At 38.5% G+C, this 26,824-nt stretch overlaps 1 protein-coding gene across 5 annotated transcripts in view; it reads right to left on the reverse strand.

Moving 5' to 3' along the window:
- Positions 1-26,824, reverse strand: part of MAPKAP1 (MAPK associated protein 1) — a 243,106-nt gene that overhangs the window by 184,587 nt on the left and 31,695 nt on the right. For all 5 annotated transcript variants that reach the window (XM_080820352.1, XM_080820349.1, XM_080820353.1 and 2 more), the window contains one exon: positions 14,511-14,659. In XM_080820352.1, the coding sequence (XP_080676478.1) occupies positions 14,511-14,659 (149 nt within the window). The remainder of the gene's footprint in view (positions 1-14,510; positions 14,660-26,824) is intronic.

Below are 26,824 nucleotides of genomic sequence, written 5' to 3' on the forward strand. Positions count from 1 at the left end.
GTGTGCATCCTTTCATATTTTCTATGTAAATATAATCATTTTAACAAAAATTTGACGATGCTATATATGCTATTTTATAACCCTTTTAAAATGTACTATTTATGACAATCTTTATCAAGAAGTCATATCAAAGGGCACCGGGGTGGCTAAGATGGTTAAGCATCTGCCTTCAGCTCAGGTCATCATCCCAACATTCTGCGATCAAGCCCCACATCCGGCTCCTGGCTCAGCAGGGAGTCTTCTTCTCTCCCTCCCTCTGCCTCTCCCCCTGCTCATGCTCGCTCTCTCTCTCTCCCCCTCTCTGTATCTTTCTGTCTCAAATAAGTAAATAAAAAATCCTTTAAAAAAATAGATCTTAAAAAAAAAAAAAAGCCACATCAAGGGGCGCCTGGGTGGCTCAGTCGGTTAAGTGTCTGCCTTCGGATCCTGGGGTCCTGGGACTGAGTTCCCCATCGGGCTCTCTGCTCAGCGGTGAGTCTGCTTCTCCTTCTCCCTCTGCTCCACTCCTCCCCCACCCCCAGCTCATGCTCGCTCTCTCACCCTCTCTCTCATAAATAAATAAAATCTTAAAAAAAAAGTCACATCAATGTCATCATTTTTACCATGACGTAATATTCATTATGTAGACACAATGCCGTAATTTATTTAACTAATCCTATTCTCAGCATTCAGGTTCTCTCTAGTATTTCTATAATATACATAATGAAAATCCAGATCTTTGCATACTCTTCCGTTTGACTCCTTAGAATACATTCCTAGACATATACTTTCTAAGTCAAAGGGCATATTTTTAGGCTTTCAGTATATATCAAAAATTAACCTCCAGAAAACTTTACCAATTTGATCTTGCTCACGTGGGAATTTCTGTTTAACTTTCCAATCTGAAGGGCAAGAAATTCTGTATCACTTGTGTTTTATTTTTGCCTCACCTTAAAATTTCTGAACAGTCAAATATAGAAAGGCACATTCTTTTACAAGACAATCAAGTGGTCAGGTGGCCAGAAAATATCAATTCTTAATTTTAAGAATAAACCTTAACTCAATTGGAGCTTCGATTAAAAAATGAAATATTCAGGAAGCATTCAGTCTTCCAAAGAGAGGTTAAGAGGGGAATGGAGAGATCAGAGAGCAATGTATCTCCACTGAGGTGTCCTTAGAAGGATAGATTCAGGAGAAAAATAGACATTTTACTAATCACCCCATAACCTCCCAAGGCAAGCATCTAATGTATGAACTACCACGATGATCCAAGACAACCTTTGTTAACCCATTTACGTTATTTTCATTAAAGATGGAGTACATAATAAAGGTTCAAAATTATAAACTGTAGGCAACTCCTAGTAGTAAGAGTCCTTGAAAAAACATGAGACAAAATTTCACATTAGCACGATTTTACCCCAAAATGGCAAAATTAATTTTTGCAACACAATTGTCCCTTTGCAATCACTGCTAATGTTAAGAGACTAGATAAAGAATTATTAGCACCATTAATGTAATATCGAAGTCACACCTATACATCCTTTTCCATAGAAAATGGTTCTTAATTTTCAAGTTGTTCTGCTTTATTAAAGCTCATTACCATTTCTCTTTTAATAAGTGCTCTTTAAAGTCATTACCTGCAGTGAAGTTAAAGGCAGAGCTATTAAAAGGTTACTTTAATGTGAATAATAGCCTCCCAATATACTCAAGTTAATTACTATTGGAAACTGGTTCTATTTTAATTTAATGCTGAACGCTTAATGAAGGATCTGCCGGGGTAGCAAAACTGACAAAAATTATTCATGGTCAACAGACCTATTCTTGCTGTCTCATTTAAAGAGATAATATCCGTTTCTAGTTCTACATAACTGCATTTAAAGATCAAAATTACATCTTAACATTTTTCTCTGTATATCTAATTGAATATGAAAAATGTGTTTTTTTAAAATATTCAACAGCATGTTAGACATAGCACAATCATCAGTCACAATGCAGCAGACCCTCAAACATGTGGGAGGTGGAGGGGAATCTCAAAATCGCGACAACAGGAGAATGCTTTGAAGACAAACAGAAACTCATTCTTGATCCTTCGTGCTTGCATAAAGTGTCACCAAAGGAAAGAGAGGAGAGAAAAGGCTGAAAGGAGATGAGTGGAAAGGGACACCAGAGCCACTGGGGCGTGGGGGGGGGGGGGGTACCCCTGCCCAGCTGAAAAGGAAGCCGAACCTCCAACTTTTCAGGAAGAGCCAGAGAAGCAAACTCCAACTCCAATCCCAGCCTCCTTACGAAAAGGATGGGACCAGAATCTCCACTCTGGCCAGCCTCAAGTAAAAGAAATACTGTACTTTCCCCCAACACCTGGGAAATGAAGCTCAGTGACAGCACAGAAGAACACAACACAGTTTTAAAGATGACCAAGGAACAATAAAAAACATCCTGGATTTTCTTTCCCAAGCTAATTTACCCAAAAAGACACAGAGTTTCCTTGATATCTATAAAGAAGACAAAGGCTATAATCCACTCAGGTGAGAAACTGTTAACTACCCTCTGCTTACACCACTCGTTTATCCCTATCAGTGTGCTGATCCTGGACTGTAAACACCTGGAGAGCGGGAATGCAGTCTTTTCAGCTCCCGTCACGTATAATTAGTGATTTTTTGAAATCTTTGAGAAAGAGGCTCTTGGGTGGCTCAGTCGGCTAAGCATCTGCCTTCAGCTCAGGTCATGATCTCCAGGTTCTGGGATCAAGCCCTGCATGGGGATCCCTGCTCAGCAGAGAGCCTGGTTCTCTCCCTCTCCCCCTGCTCCTCCCCACTGTTTGTTCTTTCTCTCTCTCAAATGAATAAATAAAATCTTCGAAAATAATAATAAAAGAAAAAAAAAAAGAAAATCTCTGCAAAAACTGTGATAAGACGAAGTTGATCCCAAAATTAACTAAGTAATTGTATATTAGGAGGTATAATTTTAAACAAAAACATGCTTCCAACATTTTATTTCACATCTACAGTACACAGAAGTCCTCTATTATATTTTAATACATATACATCATGAATAGTAAAGAAATGCTTGTCCTCTGTCAATCTGAGAACCACCTCAAAGCCTTTGGGGAAATAAAAAGACTAGAGATCTTAATGTCATAAATTTTTGCAGAATAAATTAAGAACTAATATAAGGCAGTAAAAAAAGGGGTTGTGAAGTCTCACACATTTGGGTTCAGCTCCTAGGCATCATTTATTCAATCGATAAAGCTTTAGTTTCCTTACCTGTACAACAGTAATAATATTCACACACAGGAATGTTGTGAGGAGTAACAAGGGTCCATTATAGGACCTGATATAAAATAGGAACCCAATAAAACATAGTTATGGTGATAATGATAACAACTTTATATAAAAAGGGGTTTAAATCCTTTGGCTAGATGTACATGAATTTTGTTTCCGAACTAAAACAATATCATAAAAAATCTTTGCTTGAATGCTATGCACTTAATAAGACAGAAGGGAAAAGAAAAGGGGGGGGGGGCATCATAGCTGAAAAAAAACCAGCAAGTTATTGTTTTGATGTCATAATTAGGAAGGGAAAATGAAAGTCAGCAAAACCACAGTTTTAGGAAAGTGGTTATTAGATTTTCTTCTTTCCACTGTGGAAAAAGTCCTTCCTGTTGAAGAAGGCAGTGAAATTTTATCACAGCTATTGCTATTCATAAATCTTATATCTATTTTAATTCAATCTGGCCCTAGCCTCTGAGTCGCTGCACCACAATTTGATTACTATAACCATACTTTTTAACTGCTGTCAGGAAAGACAGCGCCTTCTACAAACATCTGCCGGAACACATGCTTGCGTTCTCCAGCACCAGCCTTAAATCACGCTCTGGTGATGAATCTTTATCTGACACTAATACTTTTTAACTTCATACAGACAATTAAAATGAATTGTAGCTAAATGCACATATAACAAATCAATTTAATCTTTGGTTGCATAGTAGCATATTTTGCAAATTTCCTAAACTTACTTTCTTACATGTATCTTTGTCTAGGTGTTAAAACTTCAATTTAAGACAAAGGAGTGGAGATATTAATAAAACACAGCTCTCATGATAGTGCCATGTAGATGCAAGCCTCAAAGAGTAATGACATTTGAAATTCGTCACTGCCATTTAAGAAAAACTTCCACATTTATGTGTGGAGAGTGCCATGCTGGGCTTCATAAGAGTGACCAAAGTAAAGTATCTACTGTCTAGGAATTAGTATAATCAAAGTTCAGACAAATCCACCTATGATAACAAACTAGATGAACATCATTGCTGCTTCCACACTCCCACGGTCTCTACAACACTACCTCTCACATTTACTCTCCAGTTAGTTGTTCAAGGACCTGATGTCATAGACCACTGTCACCGTCCATAGCACAGGGCACAATCCTGACCGTGAAGTGTGGTTCCTCCACTTGCTGGCGCTATGGCCACTCTTACCTTCAAGTTACTCCAGGGCAGTTAGTCCTATCTTTCTTATCAGTGCCTAGCACAGAGCCTGTCGGTAATAAACATTGGAAACAAACCAGTACAGTACAAATGCTTAGTAAGTAATTTCTGGATAGAAATTGTAATTCTGGATAGACGAATGAATCAACTCTGCACACCAGGAAGGGCAGTGGAAATAAAAAAGCATTTGTGGGACATAAACTACATTCTACGTACAAAGCACTGCAGCGTTCTCTAGCCCCGGTATCTCATTTCTTTTTTCACATGTAAGACAACTAAGGTTTACAAGATGCAGTAACTTACCCAATAGACACAACTGACAATAAGATCCAAAACAGTCTGTCAGATTTCAAGTGCCCTGGTAAAGGGAAAATCCTTTTGTTTTTAAATTTAAAAAATTTTCAATTATTAAGTGTTTTTGTTTCCTCCATAACAATGGCTGTAAGAGTGTAGGAAAAACAGCTGTGGTACTGGAATAAGGAAAAGGGAGTTGAAACCCTGCCCTGCCACACAACTAGTGTATTCCTGAGCACATCACTTTCCTTTTCTGAGCCTCGGTTTCCTCAGCTGTCAAATGGAGGTGACACTCCCTACATCACAGCTTTGTTATAATCCATTAAAAGAGGAAAGTACCAACATACACATTAAAGATCAAAACTTCAAGAGCTGAAGTTTTCCCATTTATAACTTGCATGTCACTGTGTCAATCACCTCCCCAACCTTAAAGCCAAAAGGAATCCAAGAGGTCATCCAAGCTGAGTTCCTCATTCTAAACAGGCAGAAACCGAGGTTTAGAGATGGGAGGTGACTTGTCCCAGGCCCCATGGCATGACCAGGGTTAAAGCCCACATCTTTTGATTCCATACCCATGTTCTTTCTACCATGTCATTTTCTAGAACTCAAGTTTCCATTTTGTAAATATGAATGTCATTAAGAATGAAAAAAAAAAATCTCTGAGAATAAGAACACTTAGATTCTATGCCCAGCAGAGTGATCCTAGGTTGTCATTTGATTCTCTGCATTGTTCTCTTCAAGACAGTAAAATCAGAGTCTCTGAGGCACAAGGAAATCTCTTTACTGCAAATTATATGGAGCAAGGTGCCCCATATGAGGGCACTCAGTATAAAATCCCACCATGCTGAGCCTCACTACACCTACAAGAACTGTCTCCTAGGCTTTTCCTGGAATCTTGGTGCTTGATATACATTCCAACCAGATTTTGTCTACTAATCTGGTAATTAATTAGGAAGAAGATAGTACTACAACAGTAATTTTGTTATAAAACATGTCCATGTTTTACCTCTTAGTCCTCTAATATCCAAGAATTACAATCAATATAGTTTCTGAAATGATACCTGACATTTGCCTCATCTAAAATTACTCTCTCATTTTCTCTTCTTAACAGTCTGGTGAGCTGGGTTGGGCAGCTGAGAGTATAACCCATTTCAGAGTAAGAGGTGACCAACTTCCAGGGCAATTCCTTAGCCAGAGTTCCAAAGCTGTCTGTGAAGTAGGGACAAAGAGGCTCCTGGCTCCCAGCCCACTCCCATCTCAAGAGACCCTTGCCTCACATGCCCCAAATACAAACCAAACAAGAAGGGTATGCCACATACCTCTCACCCCACCAAAACAGTGTAGTGTCTTCAAGGGCATGGTAAGAAGATGTGATCTGCAGTCACCAGGCCCAAACTAGCTCATGAAAGTCAACATCTTGCCTCATCCTTGGCCCTCTCTCAGGGCCTTTTTTTTTTTTTTTTTAAGTAGGCTCCATACCCAGCATGGAACCCAAGCCAGGGCTGGAACTCATGACCCTGTGATCAAGACCTGAGTTGAGATCAAAGAGTTGGTCACTTAACCAACGAAACTACCCAGGCGCCCCTCGGTGCTTCCTAATTCAGGGATGGAATCATCATCCATTCAGTTCTACAAGCCAGAATCAGATCAGGATATCGTCCTTGAAACCTCTCTCTCCGCTATTCCTTAACATGCAATCCATCATCAAGTCCTAGCACTTTTACTTACTAAATACCTCTTGAGTTTATCCATTCCTTCTACATCACCAATAAGTTAGCCCAGGTTACCATCTCTCCCAACTGGACCAATGCAAAGTTTCTTGATTGGTCTCTTTGGCCTCACAAACCCTTCTCAAGTGTACTCCCTTCAGATCTTTCCAAAACACAAATCTGATTACCTCATCTCCTCATTTAAACTCGTCAAAGGCCTGCCAATACTCTTAAAGAGGACAATTCCACCAGACCTACATGGTCTGGCCTGCAGCTTTACCTTGTACCACACTCTACCTATGCCGCCCCCCTCCCAGTCCCCAAAGACACACCCTTCTTTCAATTCCTTAAAACTGCCAAGCTATCCCTTTCTTCAGGGCCTCCATTCATCCTTTCTCCTCCCCCTTCACCTACTTAGCTCTTACTCATCCTTCAGCTCTCAAATCAAGAGTCACCTTCACAGGGATACCATCCCTGACCCCTTAGAGTAGGTCAGATGCCCCTATGATAAAACTCTGAAGGTCCCAATTGCCTCTCCCCAGTACTTAGTGATTAATCAGTTGTGATTATACTATGATGGCAACTTTGCATTCAGTAGGACGACTGTTTACGCAGCATCTATCTTCCAGCCAAGAGAAAAAGTTCCATGAGATCGAAACCAGGTTATGTTTTTGCTCACCACTGAAGCCAGATTCTACTTAACAGTGTCTGGTACATAGTAGGCCCTCATTAAATATGAAGCAAACGAATGGCACTGTGGTAAAATGAAAGGAAACTAATAAACCTCTCAGCACTGACCATGCACCAGGCACTTTCTATGTATGCATCTCCCCTTTTCATTAAATCCTTGTGACGACATTTAAAGATAACATTAACTTCATTTTAGACATATGAAAACAGGCCCAAAGAGGTAAAGTGAGGGGTGCCTGGGTGGCACAGTCAGTTGGGCATCCAACGCTTGGTTTTGGCTCAGGTCATGATCTCAGGGTCTTTTGATTAAGCCCCACATTGGGCTCTGCGCTCAGTGTGGAGTCTGCTTGGGATTCTTTTCTCCCTCTGTCCCTCCTGCTCGTGCTCTCTCTCTCACAAGTAAATAAATCTTATTAAAAAAAAGAAAAAAAAAAAGGAGGTAAAGTGATTTGCCTGGTATCACCCAGCAAGTAAGCGGCAAAGTTGGAATTCTAATTCAAGCCTGACAATTATGTTCTTTCTACTGCAAAATTCTGCCTTCCTTTGAGAAGCCTCTAAAACGAATGGTCAATTCTACCTCTGACAGAAATTTCTAGAAGATTCCTCTAGAATCAGAAGAAGCCTCTACAGACTGGCAGAAACAAGGCCTGGACGGAAGCAGCTCCGAATGGAGTGAGCTAGTTTTAACAACTCAGTCTTCAGAATTTAACTGCAGAGTCAAATGCTGAAAACACTGTCTTTCATTGTAAGATTCCTGTTTAATTCATCTTGAGTACCACCCAGACAGAAATCCCAAAATCTCTCCTTGGGATTTTCAGTATAATGTCAAGCAACAGGAAGAGAAATGCACTAATACAATGGTAAGGGGGAAATAATCTCGTTAAAAGATATTCTTAAAATAATGAATTTGGTACTTCTATTAGTATATCATAGTGTATAAAGAGGTAGTGAATATCTAATATCTTCCTTTAGAAACAGAACAGACTGGGCACCTGGGTGATTCAGTTGGTTGAGCATCTGTCTTCGGCTCAGGTCATGATCCCAGGGTCCTGGGATTGAGCCCCACGTGAGGCTCCCGGCTCAGCAGGGAGTCTGCTTCCTCCTCTCCCCCTGCTCCTGCTCTCTCTTCCCATGCTCTCTCTCAAATAAATAAATAAAATCTTAAAAAAAAAAAAAAGAAATAGAACAGACTAATAAAAACTGGTCTGTGAAAAAGAAGACTAACAAAATACAGTAACAGATAAGATGCTGAGAGAATGACTGCTAAAATGATGTTGGGACTTACTCTCCTTTATTAAAAAGGTATGTAAAGGGGAGCTTGGGTGGCTCAGTGGGTTAAGTGTATGCCTTCGGCTCAGGTCACAATCCCAGGGTCCTGGGATCAAGACCCATGTCAGGGTCCAGGGAGCCTGCTGCTTCCCCTTGTGCTCTCTTGCTCTCTCTGAAAAATAAATAAAATCTTTAAAATTAAAAAAAAAAAGTGTTTGTTAAAAGAAGCAAATGGAGGAGCAGGACATATAGCACCTGATTCAAAATACTCTTAGATTGTCTGTGGATGGACATTAAGCAAGTGAACCCCAGAAAGGGTGGGGGCTGGTCAACTTGAGGGGTGGAAAAGAGAAAGAAACTCAAAAACCAGAAGACTCGTAGGCTCAAAACCACACCTCAGCACAAAAGCCGCTATCTAGAAACATAACCAACAATAAAGTGCAGATTACAAATTTTTGGAAAGAGATCCTACACTAAAGTTGCTTAACATATTAGAGGAGACCATTCCCATTACAATAGCAAATATTCCAAGTTCAAATGAGGAGCATTTTCCTCTCAAGGCAATTTTTTTACACTTGATCTTAGCCAAAAGGCCGAGAAGCGATCAAGGCAATTTTTTTAAACGCAATTTCAATTCACTGACCTTTCCTAAGTTTGCCACATTTCTCAGTGGCTTCATGCTTTTCTGCAAAGTTTTAAGTGACTTTCTTTGAAGAGAGGTATTTAATGCCAATGATTGTAGAAAACATTTGTTCATAATTATCCAGACATAGACTGGAACAATGCTGAAACAAGAGCAGCATGCAAAAATGTATTTAAGGACTATCATCCCAAAATGCTGCTAAAAGCTATTAACCAGTATGTGTTAATTGCCACAGCATTCATATTAATTTTCACTTCAGGCTCGACATTGTGGAATATTTCCCCTGATACATTTTAAACAAAGTTTAATTTAAGGAACTGCTTCTATCAACACTTATGAAAATTAACAGCCAAGCAATTAGCACTCATGAATTATCCCTTCCCCCATGCTCTCTGCAGCTTCGGTTAAAACACTTTCTAACGGAGAAATGGTTACTTTCTAATAAGTTAACACAATCACAGTCATGGTTGTCTGTATGAACAAGAAGGGGTTCTGCTTTTTTAAGCACTCAAGGCAAACATTCTCCTTATATTTAGAGTAGAATTTAGCGAAGTCAAAGAAATACTTAACGTTTTAGTAAACTACCAAACAATGACTAATATTGAACTACCTTCTCCTACGATGTTAAAAAAAAAAAAAAATCACAGCCAAAAAAAAAAAAAAAAAAAAAGGAAGTACTTACTTGACTCAATCTTCCTATTTAAAGTTAAAGCCCAAAGCCTCACTGGACTCGCTGGACTTCAGACAGACCTTCACCCAGTCTGCGGCACGTCCTGTTGAACAATGCTATTCTGAACTCCTGGATTCAAGACACGCTTTCTCTCACTCGATCCTGCCAATATCTAATGAAGTACATTAAGAAGGGACGACATCACAGGCCCTCATCCTTTACAGAGAGGGGCAGAAGTGGGATATTTATTGAGTGCTTCCTATTATGTGCTACATGTCTTGGTAAACAGACCTTATCTCAATTAATCCTCATGAGAAAGAACATTACCATCATCTCAACCCACATACAAGGACTGGACCACTTCATAAGGTTAAGTAACTAGCCTGAGGTCAACACTGTTAAGTGGTAGGGTCCAAATTCAAACTCAGATCTTACTACAAAATAGGTCACAAAGTAAATTACACTGCTTCTCACTGTGCTAGGTGCTCTACCCTACTATTATCCTATGTGATGGGCTCATCAGCCTTGAGGAAGAACTCTCATTACTTTAACAGGTAAAGAAACTGAGGTTTGGAGAGATGGAAAATCTGACCAAGATGTCAAAACCGATAATCATTATCATTTCTTTGTTAGTAACCAAACTGACAGGAAATGGGTATTTAAAATTCTAATGGGGGTGCCTGGATGGCTCAGTCAGTTAAGCTGCTGACTCTTAATCGCAGCTCAGGTCTTGATCTCAGGGGTGTGAGTTCAAGCCCTGCACCAGGCTCCAAGGCTGGGCATGGAGTCTACTTACAAAAATAAAATAAGGGGCGCATGGGTGTCTCGGTTGGTTAAGCGTCTACTTTCATCAGGTCATGATCCCGGGGTCCTGGGATTGAGCCCCAAGTTGGGGTCCCTGTTCAGTAGGGAGTCTGCTTCTCCCTCTCCCTCTGCCCACCCAGACTCATGCTCTCTCTCTCACTTGCTCTCTCTCTCAAGTAAATAAATACTTTTTCCAAATAAATAAATAAAATAAGATAAAATTTGAATGGTCTACTAATGATGGTAATATTTGCAAACTCAGTTTAACCAGAATAGTGGTGATGTACTAGCAAAAGTTTCTCAAGTAAGTGATAAGGCATGGAATGGAAAGGTTAGATACTTGCAAAAACGTGACTTCATATGAAACAGGTAGAAAGACAGGACAGAAATCCACGTATCTGGGAATACTTACGTAAGTGCTGAGTGAGTATTCACTTACCATGAATGAACCCACTCCCTCAAAGCAACTCCTTGTCAAACCCAATATATCCCACATACAGTGAAATCAGAAGGACTGTCACAAGAAGTTTTCTGATTATCTCAATCTTTAGAATTGAGATTTTGTTAATTAAGCTTTTTGAGGCCTGTTTTCAACAAGCCCAAAGAATGCAGGCAGATGGCTGAGCCTGGTTTTGCCCTGTGTGACCAAGCAAGTATTCCTTAAAACCACTTGCAATCTATTTTGGACTTTTTTCAAATGATCAGTAAACAGAGTTACTAATAATCAATGAATCTAAAACAGGTCACAGCATCACCAATTTACTAAAGAGAACAAAATAATAAATCAGATCCAAAAAATTATTAAAATTACAACAAAGCACATGCCTAAGCAGAGTCTTTCCCTCTCAATTGTATTCCTCTAAGAAATTATTAATCAACAATTTTTAAAAATGAAATTATTAACCTGCTACAGGTACCACAAATTATCTGAAAAGTATTTGCTTTAATTTAGCATAATAGCTAAAAGATGCTTACCCTTAGAATCACTAAAACCAACAACAATCCAGTTAGCACAAACCATTAAAGACACTAGACATGCTGGCTTACCTACAATGAATTGTAAAGCCACACCAAAAACAAAATCCTTTTTTCAAATCTAACACTAGTTTAATCTTAAGGAGGATTTCACAGCAGTCAGTCTCTTGAGGAAATACATAATTAAGTAGTTTTTTAGCATATTTAATTAGACCCCAAACTCTTCCCTGTCCCCTTCTCTCCCCAATTATGTACCATTTGCCCAAGAGACCTAAGCAACTCGGTTAATTATGTAAATAAGGCAAGCGTTATTCCCAAGAAAAGCATTTTGAATATCTGTACAGGAAAACTCTGTACATATTTTAGTGGCTTTAACAAACCTTCACAGAAAAAAAAAGGACTATCAAAGTCCATGAAAAACCCTTATATTTGAAGCAAAAAGCATGGAGTTCAATGACAAGATGGTGAATCATTAAAACAGGACACTCATTTCACTTCTTAAATATGAGCTGAATAAAAATAAAATAATTTTAAGTTACAACAGTAACAAAAATTTAGTGCTGAACGTCAAGTGATTTATGAGAAGAATCAATCTGGAAATTATTAAAGTCGACTCTCACAGAAAGGCTTTATTATCAAGGGGTTGACATGATCTTAACTCTAGAGGCAGCCATGGCGCTGTTATAACTACTACAATCCCATTATTATGCAATCACAAAATGCTAATTTGATCATTTTGAGGTGTTATTTGAATAGTCATTTTAATTTCTAGGTTACAAAAAGGCTTGACTCAAGTGTAATTCTCTATTAATCATTGAGATGTCATTGAATATCATATTGATGCATTTCACAAAGATAAAGAAAGACTAATTTAATATGTACAGTACAATATCCTTCAAATATTAGCCACTTTCATTACATATCTGCCAAACGCATCAATATTAAATAATAGATGAGAACAAGAGTTTAATTGTATTTTAGCATTTGTAATATGGAGGATAATAATAAAATAGCATCGTATCACAGGATAGACTTATCGATATATAAATCTTTCTTAATCAAAGTGTAATGGTGACTGCTCCATGCATATACCTTTTGCTGATTACAAATAGATTTGATATGACAAAAGTATGGAGAGCCTTAAGTGTAAACACATCTAGCAAAAGTAATTCCTTTGTGACCGAGGAAATGGCTTCTTCACTTTTTTTTTTTTTTTAATTTCTCCCTGGCACTTCGAAAGTTAGATATATACCAAAGGTACCTTAAAACTTTCTCTCAAATCCAAAGCTAAGTAATTCATAAAATAAAATCTAGTGGTATAATAGGAATTGTAGGACATAATATTTTAAAATATCTGTGCTATTTTGTTGGCATCAAGTATATTTAGAGTAATTATTCCAGCAATTATGTCCTTAAACAATGAGATGGTATCAGACAATGGAAGCAAATAAATTCCAGCCATGTAACCTAATTCCAATAATAACGCTCACACATATATATCTAAATGAATCAACTGTAGTATTTAAAAACAAATCCTACAGTCCAACTCTCCATTTTCCAGAGACTGACATTCCTGTCCCCTAGGGGGACCCTTCCTTCTCTTTGCTACATTCCAAAAGAAACAGGAATCGTGGCAGGGGCAGGCTAAAGAGAGGCTTTACATCATATCAGTACAATATCTCATTTACTAAAAGTCCTTTCAGATTTTTTTGGAGGCAACTCCTGAGCATATTAGTATCTTTATGTAACTGACACATTTTGTTTCTAGTTCTTGGCTCTCCTTTCCCACCAACATCAATAACCTCACTTGTCCGTGGCCATATATGCTTCATATGGAAACATGCTGAACCTTATGAGGTAGAAGTGTTTTGAAGAGAAAACACCTCCTTGCTCAGACAACTGAAAGAACCAGCACATACCCAGAAGTTGAATGTGAAAAAATGAAAAAAACATAAGCAAAGATCCTGTATGTTTATTAATTGCAGTGGTGTTAAAATAAGACAAATTGTATGCAACCCCTCCAGGCAACAAGCTATCACTCAGCAGCTCCAAGCCACTGCCAGACAGCAAATATAACGGCAATAAATATAAAAATCAACTGCTACTGTCTCCTCAAAGAAGCCCAGCTCAGCTCCGCACAGAGACAGAGGGCAGGGAGCGTGGGGAGAGAGGGCGCTGCAAGGGCGACTATACTCCGCCTACAATGGTGGCCCTTTTTCTAAAAGGAAAATAGACATGTTTTAATTTTTAAACTGCAAATTATTAGAACAAACAGAAAAAAATAAAGTCATCCTGCATAACGAGTGTCAAACAAGATTCCCTACAATGAAATACTGACATAAAAACAATGGCCTAGAAATCTGAAATGAAGCTTTAACCTCAACAATTTCTACAGTCTACAGTTATAATAAAGAATCAGACCAAAACAATGCAAACTGTCTCCCCAGAACCACCTTCAAAGCTTTCCCAACACAATCAGGCCTTGATTCATCACAACCCAACAACCCAAACCCTCAAGTATACTTGGAAGATGAAACACAGAAAAAGAGTACGTGGACAGGGACGCCTGGGTGGCTCAGTTGGTTGAGCAGCTGCCTTCGGCTCGGTCATGATCCTGGCGTCCTGGGATCGAGTCCCACATCGGGCTCCTTGCTCGGCGGGGAGCCTGCTTCTCCCTCTGCCTCTGCCTACCACTCTGTCTGCCTGTGCTTGCTCGTACTCTCTCTCTAACAAATAAATAAATTAAAAAAAAAAAAAAGAGTACATGGACAAATATCTCAAGACTGTTTTTGTTTTAATCCTCCAAATATACTGCTGTGGAAACAGTATTTAGTCCAAATTCAGACCTTTTTACATCATAGAAAATGTGAATGACATTCTATAATGTCAGTCTACTTTGACTCGTTTTTGAAGCCCTAAAATAATAATACTAACAAAAACAATTCCACACAACTGAGGTTTTATTCAAAAAGACAACGTTTTATTTTTACTTACCTTGCCATCAAACTTGGAATACTCGTTAAATGGGTTATTCAGCTGCAGAGGGCACTGCTCTAGCCGTACAGATAATATTGACTGCTTTCCAGAACTTGGAGGTTTCTCTTTGAGGGACTTTTTTTCAAACAGTGACTTTAACTCCTGGGCTGTGATACAAGAGGAAGATAAGAACATCGTTGTGATTACATAAAGAGACAGCCTGTCTACCTTTCCTAGCAAGTCTTCCCTGGAATCTCAAGGAGAGAGTGTCCAGGGCATATTCAGGTCCGGTATGCGCAAAAAGCCTCACATATACTTCGATGTTTACACACTGAAAAGGCAGAGTCCCGAAAACAGGTCAGGACTGTCAATTTAGAATGACTGGGGTTTGAGGAGTCGGGCACAGTCAAGCCAACAGAGCAGCCATTCTGTCACAAGAGCCTTCAAAACTAAAGGACCTGCGCTTTGGCCTGGCTTTGCCACTTAGAGATGTTGTGATACTGGGCAATTCACTAAGGCTCTCTGGGCTTGCCGAACTAGATAATCCTGAAAATCTCTCCTGGCTCTAATACTGTGGGATTCTGGAATTCTAGTTCTTCAAGGTGAAGGTCTACATCTTAGTCCTCTCATACTCTCCAGGGACACCTAGCACAAAATCTGGAAGACAAAGATGAGGGGGAGGAAAATGAGAAATGATATTTATAATAACAGCAGCTAACATTTACCGAGCAAGCCAATGTATCTCAATTACTCCTCCTAACAAACCTAACAAACTATGAGGTAGATACTAGCATTATCTTAATTTTGCCAGTGTGGAAACTGAAGCTTAGAATACTTTGATTAGCTTTAGGCAACACAGCTAGTAAGTAGCAGAGCTGAGATTTGCAATCAGGCAAGGCTCTTAGCCATTAGGCACTAATGAACAAAGCTGACCCTCAATAAATTTTGTTGCATGAATCAATGAATAAATTAATGATTGAAGGAATTCAAATTAAATTATTATTAAATCAGAATCTTTAGCTCTTACTCATTAGTAAATCAAGACAAGTTAGTTCCACATCTTCTCAAAGATCATTTAAGTGTCCATATTAATCTGAATATCATTTAAGGTGGTAGCTAGGTAAGTACATGGAGATTTATCATACTTTACACTTTTTTTTTAAATATTAGAAAATTTCCATATTAAATTTAAAAATCAATCTTAGATCTTAAAATCTACAATGAATAGGTTCAACCCCATTCCATTCTTAAGAACAGCCAAACTGAACTTAGATCAAACAGAACTCTGAAATGGTGACTTAGAACTTTTGAAAAACGTAACTAAAACCATCTTTTCAACAAACTAGTGGGATATATTTATCCAATCAATCCCTATAGATGGAAGTGGCAAACCAGGAGAAAAAGATCTAATTCTTTTTAAAAATGTGGCACCTGACTCTCCAATTCCAGAATCTGAATATATAAGGACAACAGATATTAAACAGACATTTGAAAAAGGTTTAGATTACATGGTATTCTAAGTATTACAAGTATTATTCTGTACATAATCTACTAACAGTTTTATTGCTACACTTGGGAAAGGAATAATCCTTTATTAAATACCTACTATGGGTTGGGAACAATGCTAGGTGTTTTCTCAACTTGTCCTCACAACGGCCTTAAGAGATGGGTTACTACTCATTCCATAAACAAACTGAGGTGTAGCAAACAAAAGTAACTTACCAAAGTCACACTACTGTTATCAGTAAGGTTGGGGATGAAAAGATGATATATTAACAATTCCATTCTCAGACTAATTCAAACTTAGAACTCTTTCCTCAACCTTTGACATTTCTTTCCTCTGTCCTCCCACTTCCTCTCCCGTCACCTCCATCCTCTTCCTCCCTCCCTTCCTTCCTCCTGAGTCACAGAAAAACAGAAACAACCAAAAGAGACCTTTTGCATGTTCTCACCTGTACCACTACCTGCGTTTCCTCCTACTACCACGGATGAACTGTAGGCCCCTACCTCAGGCCAGCCCCTTCTTTGTGCATTCAGGGGCTGACTTCTTGCTGACTCAAGGGCATCACTCAAGCAATTCTCTCCGATTTTCAACTTTCCCTCTACTGGATTAAATGCATGAGCACACAAAGGTACCCGAAGTACTGCTCATATTTAAAAAATAAAAATAAAAAAAAAAGCAGGGTGGGGGGCGATGGCACCTGGGTGGCTCAGTCAGTTGAGCATCTGACTTGTTTGGGCTCAGGTCATGATCTCAGGGTCTGGGATTGAGCCCCATGCTGGGCTCTGTGCTGGCAGGGATCTGTCTGAGGATTCTCTCTCCCTCTTCCTCTGCCCCTCTCCCTGCTTGCACGTAAGCACTCTCTCTACAAATCTTTCCAAATAAATAAATAAATAAAAATAAACCCTCCTTTGATCCTCTACTCCCTTCCACTTATGACACCATTTTTCTGCTCCTCAAAATGATTGTGTATGTTCTTGCTACCTAGTTCCTCTCCTCCCACTCCCTCAAATCCACTCCAGCCAGGCCTCGGGCCCTACCACTCCACTAAAGCAGTTTTTAAGGTCACCAATGATCCCCTTGTTGCTAAAATCTATCAGTAAATTTTGAATCCTCATCTTTCAAGACCTTGTGACAGCATGTGAAACAGTTGATCACTCACTCCTTTCTGATATAGTTTTTTTTACCTGGTTTCCAGGACTCCATTCCGTCTGGCTCTCATGCTATCTTTCAGGTTACTCGTTCTTAGTTTCCTTGCCAATTCCTCATTTTCCCCTCAAATCTTTGGCATTCCGCAAGTCATAGTATTTGGACCTTTTCTTTTCTCGATCCACATTCATACCCTTGGTGATTTCATCCAGCCTTCTCTTTTAAATATTATCAACTTGAGGAGAAACTAAGTTGTGGTAATATAAATTAGAACAACAGCTGCCTCTGGGCAGCAGCCTGACTAGAAAGAGGCACAAGGGAACTTTCTGGGGTACACAAATGCTCTATACTTGACTGGGATTACACAGGTGTATACGTTTGTCACAAGTCATTGAACTACATACTTAATATCTGTACATTTCAAAATCCAGAAAGCATACCTCAATTAAAAAAATAAATAAAAACGGAAAACCTAAATAAATATCCTCTACATGCTGATAGCTCCCAAATGATTATTCATGGACCTAAACACTACCTGAAATTATAGACTCACATATTCAACTTTCTATTTGATACCTCCACTTGGATGTCCAATAGGTATCTCAAAGTTTACACGTCCATAACCAATCTTCCCCCAAACCTGCCCCTCCCACAGGCCTCTCCTCCTTAGTTAATGGCAACTGAATCACGTTAGGCCAAAAACTTGGGAGTCACCTTCACTCTTCTCTTTCTCTCACATACAACATCCTATCCATTAACAAAAATTTCAGAATATAACCAGAACCACTTCCACAGTTACCAATGCTGGATTATTACCAACACATTCAAACTGATCTTGTTTCTGCCCTTGCCTCTCCCAGGCCTGCTCCTACCAGTCTCTTTCCAACACACCAGCCAACAAGAGTCTTTTGAAATGTTAGGATATAAACATCACAATAAGAAAAAAATTGATCAATTTGACCACATAAAATAAAAATACTTTTGGGGCGCCTGGGTGGCTCAGTGGGTTAAGCCTTCTGCCTTCAGCTCAGGTCATGATCTCAGGGTCCTGGGTCAAGCCCCACATCGGGCTCTCTGCTCAGCAGGGAGCCTGCTTCCCCTTCTCTCTCTGTCTGCCTCTCTGCCTACTTATAATTTCTCTCTCTCTGTCAAATAAATAAATAAATAAAAATAAAAATATTTTTGTGTGTGGAAAAAATTAGCCAAGTAAAAAGAAACATGATAAAGTAGGAAAGAAGAAACGTTAATATTCCTGCTATATAAAGATTCTAAAAGTAGACACTGAACAACTCTATGGAAAAATGGACAAGAAATATGAAATGTTCACAGAAAAAGATATTCAAATGGCTCTTAACAAATGGAAAATGCTCAACCACATTTATAACAAGGGATATGTAAATTGAAACTATGCTGAGATACCACTCCACATCTATGAGATTGGCAAAAATCTAAAAGCTTATGGATATGGGGAAATAACACTCTGTACATTATTAGAGGAATGCAAAACAGAAAAACACCTGTGGAGGGGAATTTGGCAATATCAAGGGAAATCATATATTTACTGTCTGACCCAACAATACCACTTCCAGGATTCTTAGATACACTGGGGAAAACAAAATATAACACAACACACATACATTAGGCTATTCACTGCAATTTGCAACAGCAAAAGCCTGAAAACAATCAAATGTCCTTTAACAGGAGACGGGCTGGCTAAACTGGCACATCCATATCATGGCATACTACAAATAATTTAATTTGAATTCCGAAGCTATAAAATGGAATGAAGCCTATCTCTATATATTCACCAGAGTAATTCCCAGAATGTGTTGCTAAGTGAAAAAAGTTTTGCATAAAATAGTGTGTACAGTACACTTTTTTTAAAAAAGATTTTATTTATTTATTTGGGAGAGAGTGAGAGCATGCAGGCATGCACAAGCAGGGGGTAGGAGCAGAGGGAGAGGGAAAAGCAGACTCCTCGCTAAGCAGGGAGCCCCACACAGGGCTCCATCCCAGGACCCAGAGATCATAACCTGAGGTGAAGGCAGAAGCTCAACTGACTGAACCACCCGGGTGCCCCTACAGTATGCTACCTGTAACCTAAAAAGAGAAGTATATGAATATAAATATACTTATATAGAGATTTAAGTGGACAGAAAAACCAAAACCTTTTTCAAATTGACTATCTAGGGGCCCCTGGGTGGCCCAGTCAGGTAGGCCTCCAACTCTTGACTTAGGCTCAGGTCATGATCTCAGGACTGTAAGATGGGGCCCCCTGCTAGGCTCCACGCTAGGCGTGAAGTCTGCTTAAAATTCTCTCCCTCCCTCTGCCCCCCAACCGTCCTTTCTCTCTCTCTCTCTCTCTCTCTCAAAAAAAAAAAAAAAAAAATTGAAACTAGAATTCTCTATTTTATCCTGTTTTATGTATTCAACTTTGGAGCCATATAAATGTTTTATACAGCTATTAAAGAAAAATTAGAAGTACAATCTCTAAAAATAAAAGCAAAATGAAATGAACAAACCTAAGTGTAATATTGAGTTGGCATTTTAACTACAAAGAGAGAAATTATTTTAAGTAACTTTATTACACAGCAATTTGTACATCCCTAATGGAACATATCAAAAGGGCAAAAAAAAAAAAAAAAAAATCTCAAACTGTTTTTAGTAATCATAGTGTTAGTAATGATGGTGATTATTTTTATTCTGGAACCAGGATTTTCAGCATAAGAGAAAAGATACATAAACATAAAACCAAAGTAAACACTCTATAATCCTAAATTCAAATAGGAGTTATCAGCATTAACTCAAAATGTATTTCCTCTTAAATTTATCTTTTTCTGAGCTCTATCCCCTGAAAGGCCTATAAGGAAGAAACCAATCCAGTGAGTACCTCTAGAGTTCAAGTTTTGGTCTTTCAATGCCATTTACCACTAAAAAAGAACTAAGACTCTCGAAACAAATGGCTAATTCTAGCCAGATCTGGAGAAGGAAATAGGTAAGAATCAAGCATTTATCCTGTCTTTCTTGTAGTGACTACATCTGAGAATAACCAAGTAATACATTAGGAAAAGTTGGTCTTTATATCAAGACCAATAAAATTAGAATCACTATTTTGCAACTCCTAATGAAATAATTCATCTAGGTAAAGCTCATCAATGACCACTAAAACCATTAGAAGAAAGGCTGATAAGAGTAACTTAAAAATGGGTGAAGAACACCTAATTCTACCATCAATCTGAACAGCACAAAAAAGACAAGAAGTTATTCCATATTTCCCAATATGATGCAATATGAATTATAGATCAGCATATACAAAATATTCTTATCAAAAAATCAAACTTCAATCTTAGCCAAGTTTTAGATCCAATTTCCTGTTTACAGGAAATAAAGAGAGCAGAGGAACATATTAAATGAGACCACAGAGATACAATAAGCAAAATCTAGAATGTAGGAAATTCAATAGGACAAATGACACAGTTCCTTAAATAAATTACAAGGAAAAAAAGTAAAGGAGACTATATAGATTAAAAAGGAAATGGAACATGTCAACCAAATGTGTGGACCTTAGATCTATACCTGAACGAACAACTGGCAAAAGAAAAAAGAAACATTTGAGACAATCAGGGAAATGTTTGTTAATATCAAAGAATTCCTGCTCAGTTTTCTTATGCGTTAAAAAATACACAAGTATTTATGTATGAAATTATACTATAGCTGGGATTTGCTTAAAATTAATCTGGTAGGGGGTGGGAGGGGGGCCTGAGTGGCTCAGTTGGTTAAGCATCAGACTCTTGATTTCAGCTCAGGTCATGATCTTGGAATCATGGGATAGAGGCCCAAGTCAGACTCTGAGCTCAGTGAGGAGTCGGCTTGAGACGGTCTCCTTCTTCCTGTGCCCTTCCCTCTGGCTTGAGTGCACTCTAAATAAATAAATAAAATCTTAAAAAAAAATCTGGAAGGGGAGAAGAGGTAAATCAAGAAAAGACACAAGACTGGCCCTAAGTTGATAACTGCTAAATCTGGGTGACGGGTATACAGCGGTTCATTTCACCATTCTCTCTATTTTTGTATATGTTTAAAATTTCCCATAATAAAAAGCTGTTTAAATTTAAACCAGGAGTGGAGGGAGTAAGAAGCTTATCAATCACATCCCTACTCAGATGAAATCACTTCACCCAGAGTAAAACTTAAGTTCCTTACAAGATCCTCCATGATCAGCTCTCTCACCACCTCTTTGGGCCCACTCTTTCCCTTTCCTACTCTAGTCAATAAGCATCCCTCCTTGCTATTCTTTGGATACATCAGGCACACATGCATCACAGAACCTTCGCACTCACTCTCCTTCATCTTAGGACATCCATTTTCCAGTATCTGCCTGACTCATTCCTTCAGAACTCTGCTCAAGCATCACCCTCCCAATGAGGTCTTCCTTGATCACCATATATAAAATAGCAAAATTCCCTACCTAGCATTCCTCATCCTCTTTACCTGGATATGTTTTCTGCTTTGCCACTTATCCCATTCTGACAATACTAGGTTTGTTTACTGTCTATCTCCCCCACAAGATCCATGAGGGCAGGGACTTTGTCCTGTTCTTTGCTGTATCTTCTAGGCCTACAAAGGCCTAGCTGTCCTTGCGTATTTTAGGAGCTAACTAAAAACTTGTTAAATGATTAACTATGGAAGAGAAGTAGAAAAAACAGCTGCCAGAAGAAGACATCCAAATGGTTAAGAGACACATGAAAAAGTGCTCAACATCACTCGGCATCAGGGAAATACAAATCAAAACCACAGTGAGACACTACCTCACACCAGTCAGAACAGCTAAAATTAACAAGTCAGGAAATGACAGATGTTGGCAAGGATGCGGAGAAAGGGGAACCCTCCTACACTATTGGTGGGAATGCAAGCTAGTGCAGCCACTCCAGAAAACAGCATGGAGGTTCCTCAAAAAGTTGAAAACAGAGTTACCCCACAACCCAGCAATGGCACTACTGGGTATTTACCTTAAAGATACAAATGTAGTGATCTGAAGTGGCACGTACACCCAAATGTTTATAGAAGCAATGTCCACAATAGCCAAACTACGGAAAGAGCCTAGATGTCCATCAACAGATAAATGGATAAAGAAGATGTGGTATATATACAGAATGGAATACTATGCAGCCATCAAAAAACCCCAAAATCTTGCCATTTGCAATGATGTGGATGAACTACAGGGTATTATGCAGAGTGAAATAAGTCACTCAGAGAAAAACAATTATCACATGATCTCTAAGATATGAAGAATTTGAGAGGCAGGGCGGGGGGTTTTGGGTGCTAGGGAGGGAAAAAAATTAAGTAAGATGGGATTGAGAGGGAGACAAACTATAAGAGATTCTTAATCTCAGGAAAAAAACTGAGGGTTGCTGGGGAATGGGGAGTAAGGATAGGCTTGCTGGGTTATGGACACTGGGGAGGATATGTGCTATGGTGAGTGCTGTGAAATGTGTAAGCCTGATGATTCACAGACCTGTACCCCTGGGGCAAATAATACATTTTATGTTAATTAAAAAAAAAAGAAAGAAAGAAAAAGAGCTTCCGGGAAAGGGAGGCAGAAGAGAGGGATGAAGGAGAGAGCAAATGAGCACAAAAAAGCAGAAATGAGATGGGGGCTGGTAATGAGAGCCTTTCTTCCTGGTTCCAAGCCATTCATAAGGCACAACTGTACCTCCCGAGTTGCTCAACTTCAAGCTGCTCTTCAACTTCACTTGCTCTATGTCATTGGCAGCTGAAGAGTTCTGAACGACAAAATCAGTTGGGAGTCCCCAACAAACAGAGAACTGAAAAAACAATAGCCTAGAAATTTAATTATCATCAGGCTTATGAGAAAGCACATACGGTAGCATTCAGGAATATGGAATGTATATTAGAACTAGTAAGGATTCAGCAAGTGGCTGGATACAAAACAAATAGATAAAGACAACAGATTTCTTCACAAGAGCAGTAACAAAAGTTATGCAGAAGAAAACGTTAATTGTAAGGATAGCACAAAATACAAAACATCCAGAAATAACCTTAATAAGAAATGTAAAAGTGCAGGGACAATACGGAGATAAGACAAAACGTTGCATTTATGTACTATTTGTACATACAAAAAAGATCATAAGAGGTATGTTTAGAATATTTAAAATATATATACCTATATAAATAGAATCTAGAAAAAATGTATCAAAATGTTAACAACAGCAGTTCCTCTGAATGTGAGAATATTGGTTGCTCGTTTCCATTTTTATATTTTCTTTCAGATTTCCTGTAATGAAATTTTCTTTTAATATAGAGGCCTTAGCAACCTTCCTGAACCCTAGCCACTGCTGACACAAAGGAGGAACCGAGTAAGGGAACACAAAGCCTCCTCAATACCCAGAGTCCAGGAGCAGCATCCTTCTGCCAACTGTATGGCAGAATGGAAGTGAGTAGAAAGACTACAGTGTCTGGGGCAGGACTGGCCAGGAGAAGAATTCTGGCTTTGCCACTTACTACTTGTAAGTAACTTAAAAAAGTTACTTAGCCTCTGGGTTACAGTTTTCTCACATATAATACAGAAGTATTAACAGCTAAGTTGTTGGATTTGCATGAAGAGGAGGCAAACTTATGGGCTGGCATACTTAATATGCCCGTGGTCCCCAGCACTGGTACTCGTAAGAAACACCCAGGGGGCTTCTGAAAAATATAGATTTATGGACCCTGATCTTTATCTTTTGAATTAGGAATTCCACAGGTAGGGCTAGAAATTTACATGGAAACCATTATAACACGTGCTTTTGGATGCATTTCTGATTTTTACAGTTACTGTTTCTGGGAACTGCTGGTTTAAGAAACCAATACTAGAGGATACATAAAGAAAACTTCAGGAATATCATAAATAACTAATATACACACTACACTGTTCTTGAGTTACTATTTGACTTCTTGTGTAAATAACTTTTTCTTCTTACTAGACCAGATTTCTTGAGGGCAGGAATCACATAATCCCCAAGCACCTAGCACAGAATTACTATGCACACAGAAGGTATGGAAGAAACACCTGTTAAATGACTTAATGAATAAGAGTTATAATAAACTTTGCAAAGAATATACCAACACCATTTCAAAACAATAAAATTAAAAATACCAAAGTTTGGGGCACTGGGCTGGCTCAGTCAGAAGAGCATGCAACTCTTGATCTTGGGGTCATGAGTTCAAGTCCCACACTGGATGTAGAGATTACTTAAAAAATAAATAAAATCTTAAAATATATATACATATATATTATATATATACCTAAAATATATATATATATATTTTAAGATTTTATATATATATTTATGTGTGTGTGTGTGTATGTATACACACACACACACACACACACACACACACAAAAATGTGAGTATATATATATATATGCCAGGGCTAGATTTGACATTGTTCCTGACAAAGCTGTCTTCCAACAACCACCTTTCACATTTACCCATCCAGCTGTGGCTACAGAAATACTACAAGGATCTTACTCTAAGATATTCCCTTTATCATGTGATCTCAGTAAGTTCATAGAGAACTTCAGGGTATGGACCAGACAGCTTCTCGGATCCCTTCCAACTTTCTAAGGAAAGACTGCATTTCTGCTATATCTTAAAGGATGGACGGGATGCAGAAAAACATTGCAGGGGAGGTCATCACATTCATAATAATGATTTTCCTAGTAGGGAATAAAATAAAAAATAAGAACAGACTTTTTTTTTTAAATTTTTTTAAAGATTTTATTTATTTATTTGTCAGAGAGAGTGAGCAGAGGCAGACAGAGTGGCAGGCAGAGGCAGAGGGAGAAGCAGGCTCCCTGCTGAGCAAGGAGCCCGATGTGGGGCTCGATCATGACCTAAACCGAAGGCAGCTGCTTAACCAACTGAGCCACCCAGGCATCCCAGATTTAAAAATTTTAACGAAATGTAAAGAGCAGAAAAAGAATGAGAGAATGAGTAAATGATTATCTAACCAAAATTCCCAATGAAGATCAAAAGGATCTGGCTGTGGCATTTCTTGCCAAAAGAAAGTATGTGCTTGAGACTTGGATGAAAACAGAGTGGCATGAAAACAGTGTTTACTGGAAGGCTGACTCCACTTTTCTAACACATTTCAGGACACCGAGAGTGCCAACCTGTTGTAATGATGGAACCCAGCTGAACAAAGAATTCAAAACCATTCCTCTGTGCATTGATGAGGTTCACTGGGCTGGTTCAAGGTCAACATCTCGAAGGGTGGACAAGTATATTAAGAAGGAGCTTTTCCAGCAGTAAGATCACAGGGTCAATTACTGAAATCTGTGAGAGACGGAAATAAGAGGGATGGAAACTGAGGGAGAGAGAAGTATACACAAATAATGAACAGTATGGCTCCAAATGAAAGCAAAAAGGAGGCTATTTATTCCTCTAGCACATTCTGTGAAACACTAAACAGAAGTTAAAGTGGATTAGACTTTAAGGAGTAAGTGGGAGATGTATCAAAATTTAAGTTGAAGAACTTGCCACGTGGTAAAGGGGATTAATGCAGTTAGATCTGAGGTGCTCTACTCATCCTATTTATTTGTAATTGTCTTAAGATAAGGAAGTGAAGAAGGCAAAACAAAGGGTAACTGGAGAGATGAGTTTAGATAAACCGGCTCTATATTCATTAAGAAAAGATGAATAGAAAAGGCATTAGATACATGAAAAATTTGAAGGAAGCAGACAAGATAAACAATATAAAGGTTTTCAGTTTGTGATAAATACAAGAGAGAAGTATTAACTGGATCAACAGAAAAGGCCAGCCTAGAGAGATTTTTAAAGTATCAAGAGCAAAACTAAATAGATATTCAAGGAGAACTATAGGAAGTCACGGAAATGAGACGTAAGAATGAAGTGAATCAGATTTCTGGTTCTATGCAGTTGTCATTTCATTAAGAAAATCACACGCATTGAGCACACCCATTGTGGTTTACAACCACAGCAAGAAAAAGCAATAACCACTTTATATAGTTTCTTTATCAGAAAGAGATTGGCCTTTAGCTGCAGACAGAGCTAGATACACAATATGGCTCTACTGCACTACCACTTTCTGGACTTATCACTTTAGCAAGTTAAAGCTCTCTGAGTTTCTGTCTCATCTGTTAACAACAGCAATAGCTATACCTTGTAAGATCACTACACTGGAGGTAATGTGTATAAAGTGCTTAGAACAGCACTAGGTAGGTGCTAATGTTAATGTAACAGTCATTAATATCGTTAGTTTTATAAGTAGTATGTAGCAAAGGAGTCAGTCAACAAAAATTAATTGGACATCTATTACGTGCCAGCATGGTAGTGGATGCTGGAAGACATAGAAGACAAAGTGCAGACATTTCTTTAAAAGGAGAAAAAAAGAGAAAATCTAGGACACATGATATAAACATTAGGAAAAACTTCAATAGCATTTTATTTTGTTTTGTTTTGTTTTTAATTTTCTCTTCTTGCTGAGATTGAAGATTTGAAAATATGTAATATGGCCAGCTTTTTACTACATATACCATATGAACATAAACCACAAATGCTGATAATACCAGCACCATAATGCTTGTTAAGCTAAAGGAAAACAATCAGCGGATATGCAAAAAAGATTATTATTGTGGCCACTAATGAGGCAAGGGAAAGGC

This window comes from Martes martes, assembly GCF_963455335.1.
Source record: "Martes martes genome assembly, chromosome: 12".
Taxonomy (NCBI): domain Eukaryota; kingdom Metazoa; phylum Chordata; class Mammalia; order Carnivora; family Mustelidae; genus Martes; species Martes martes.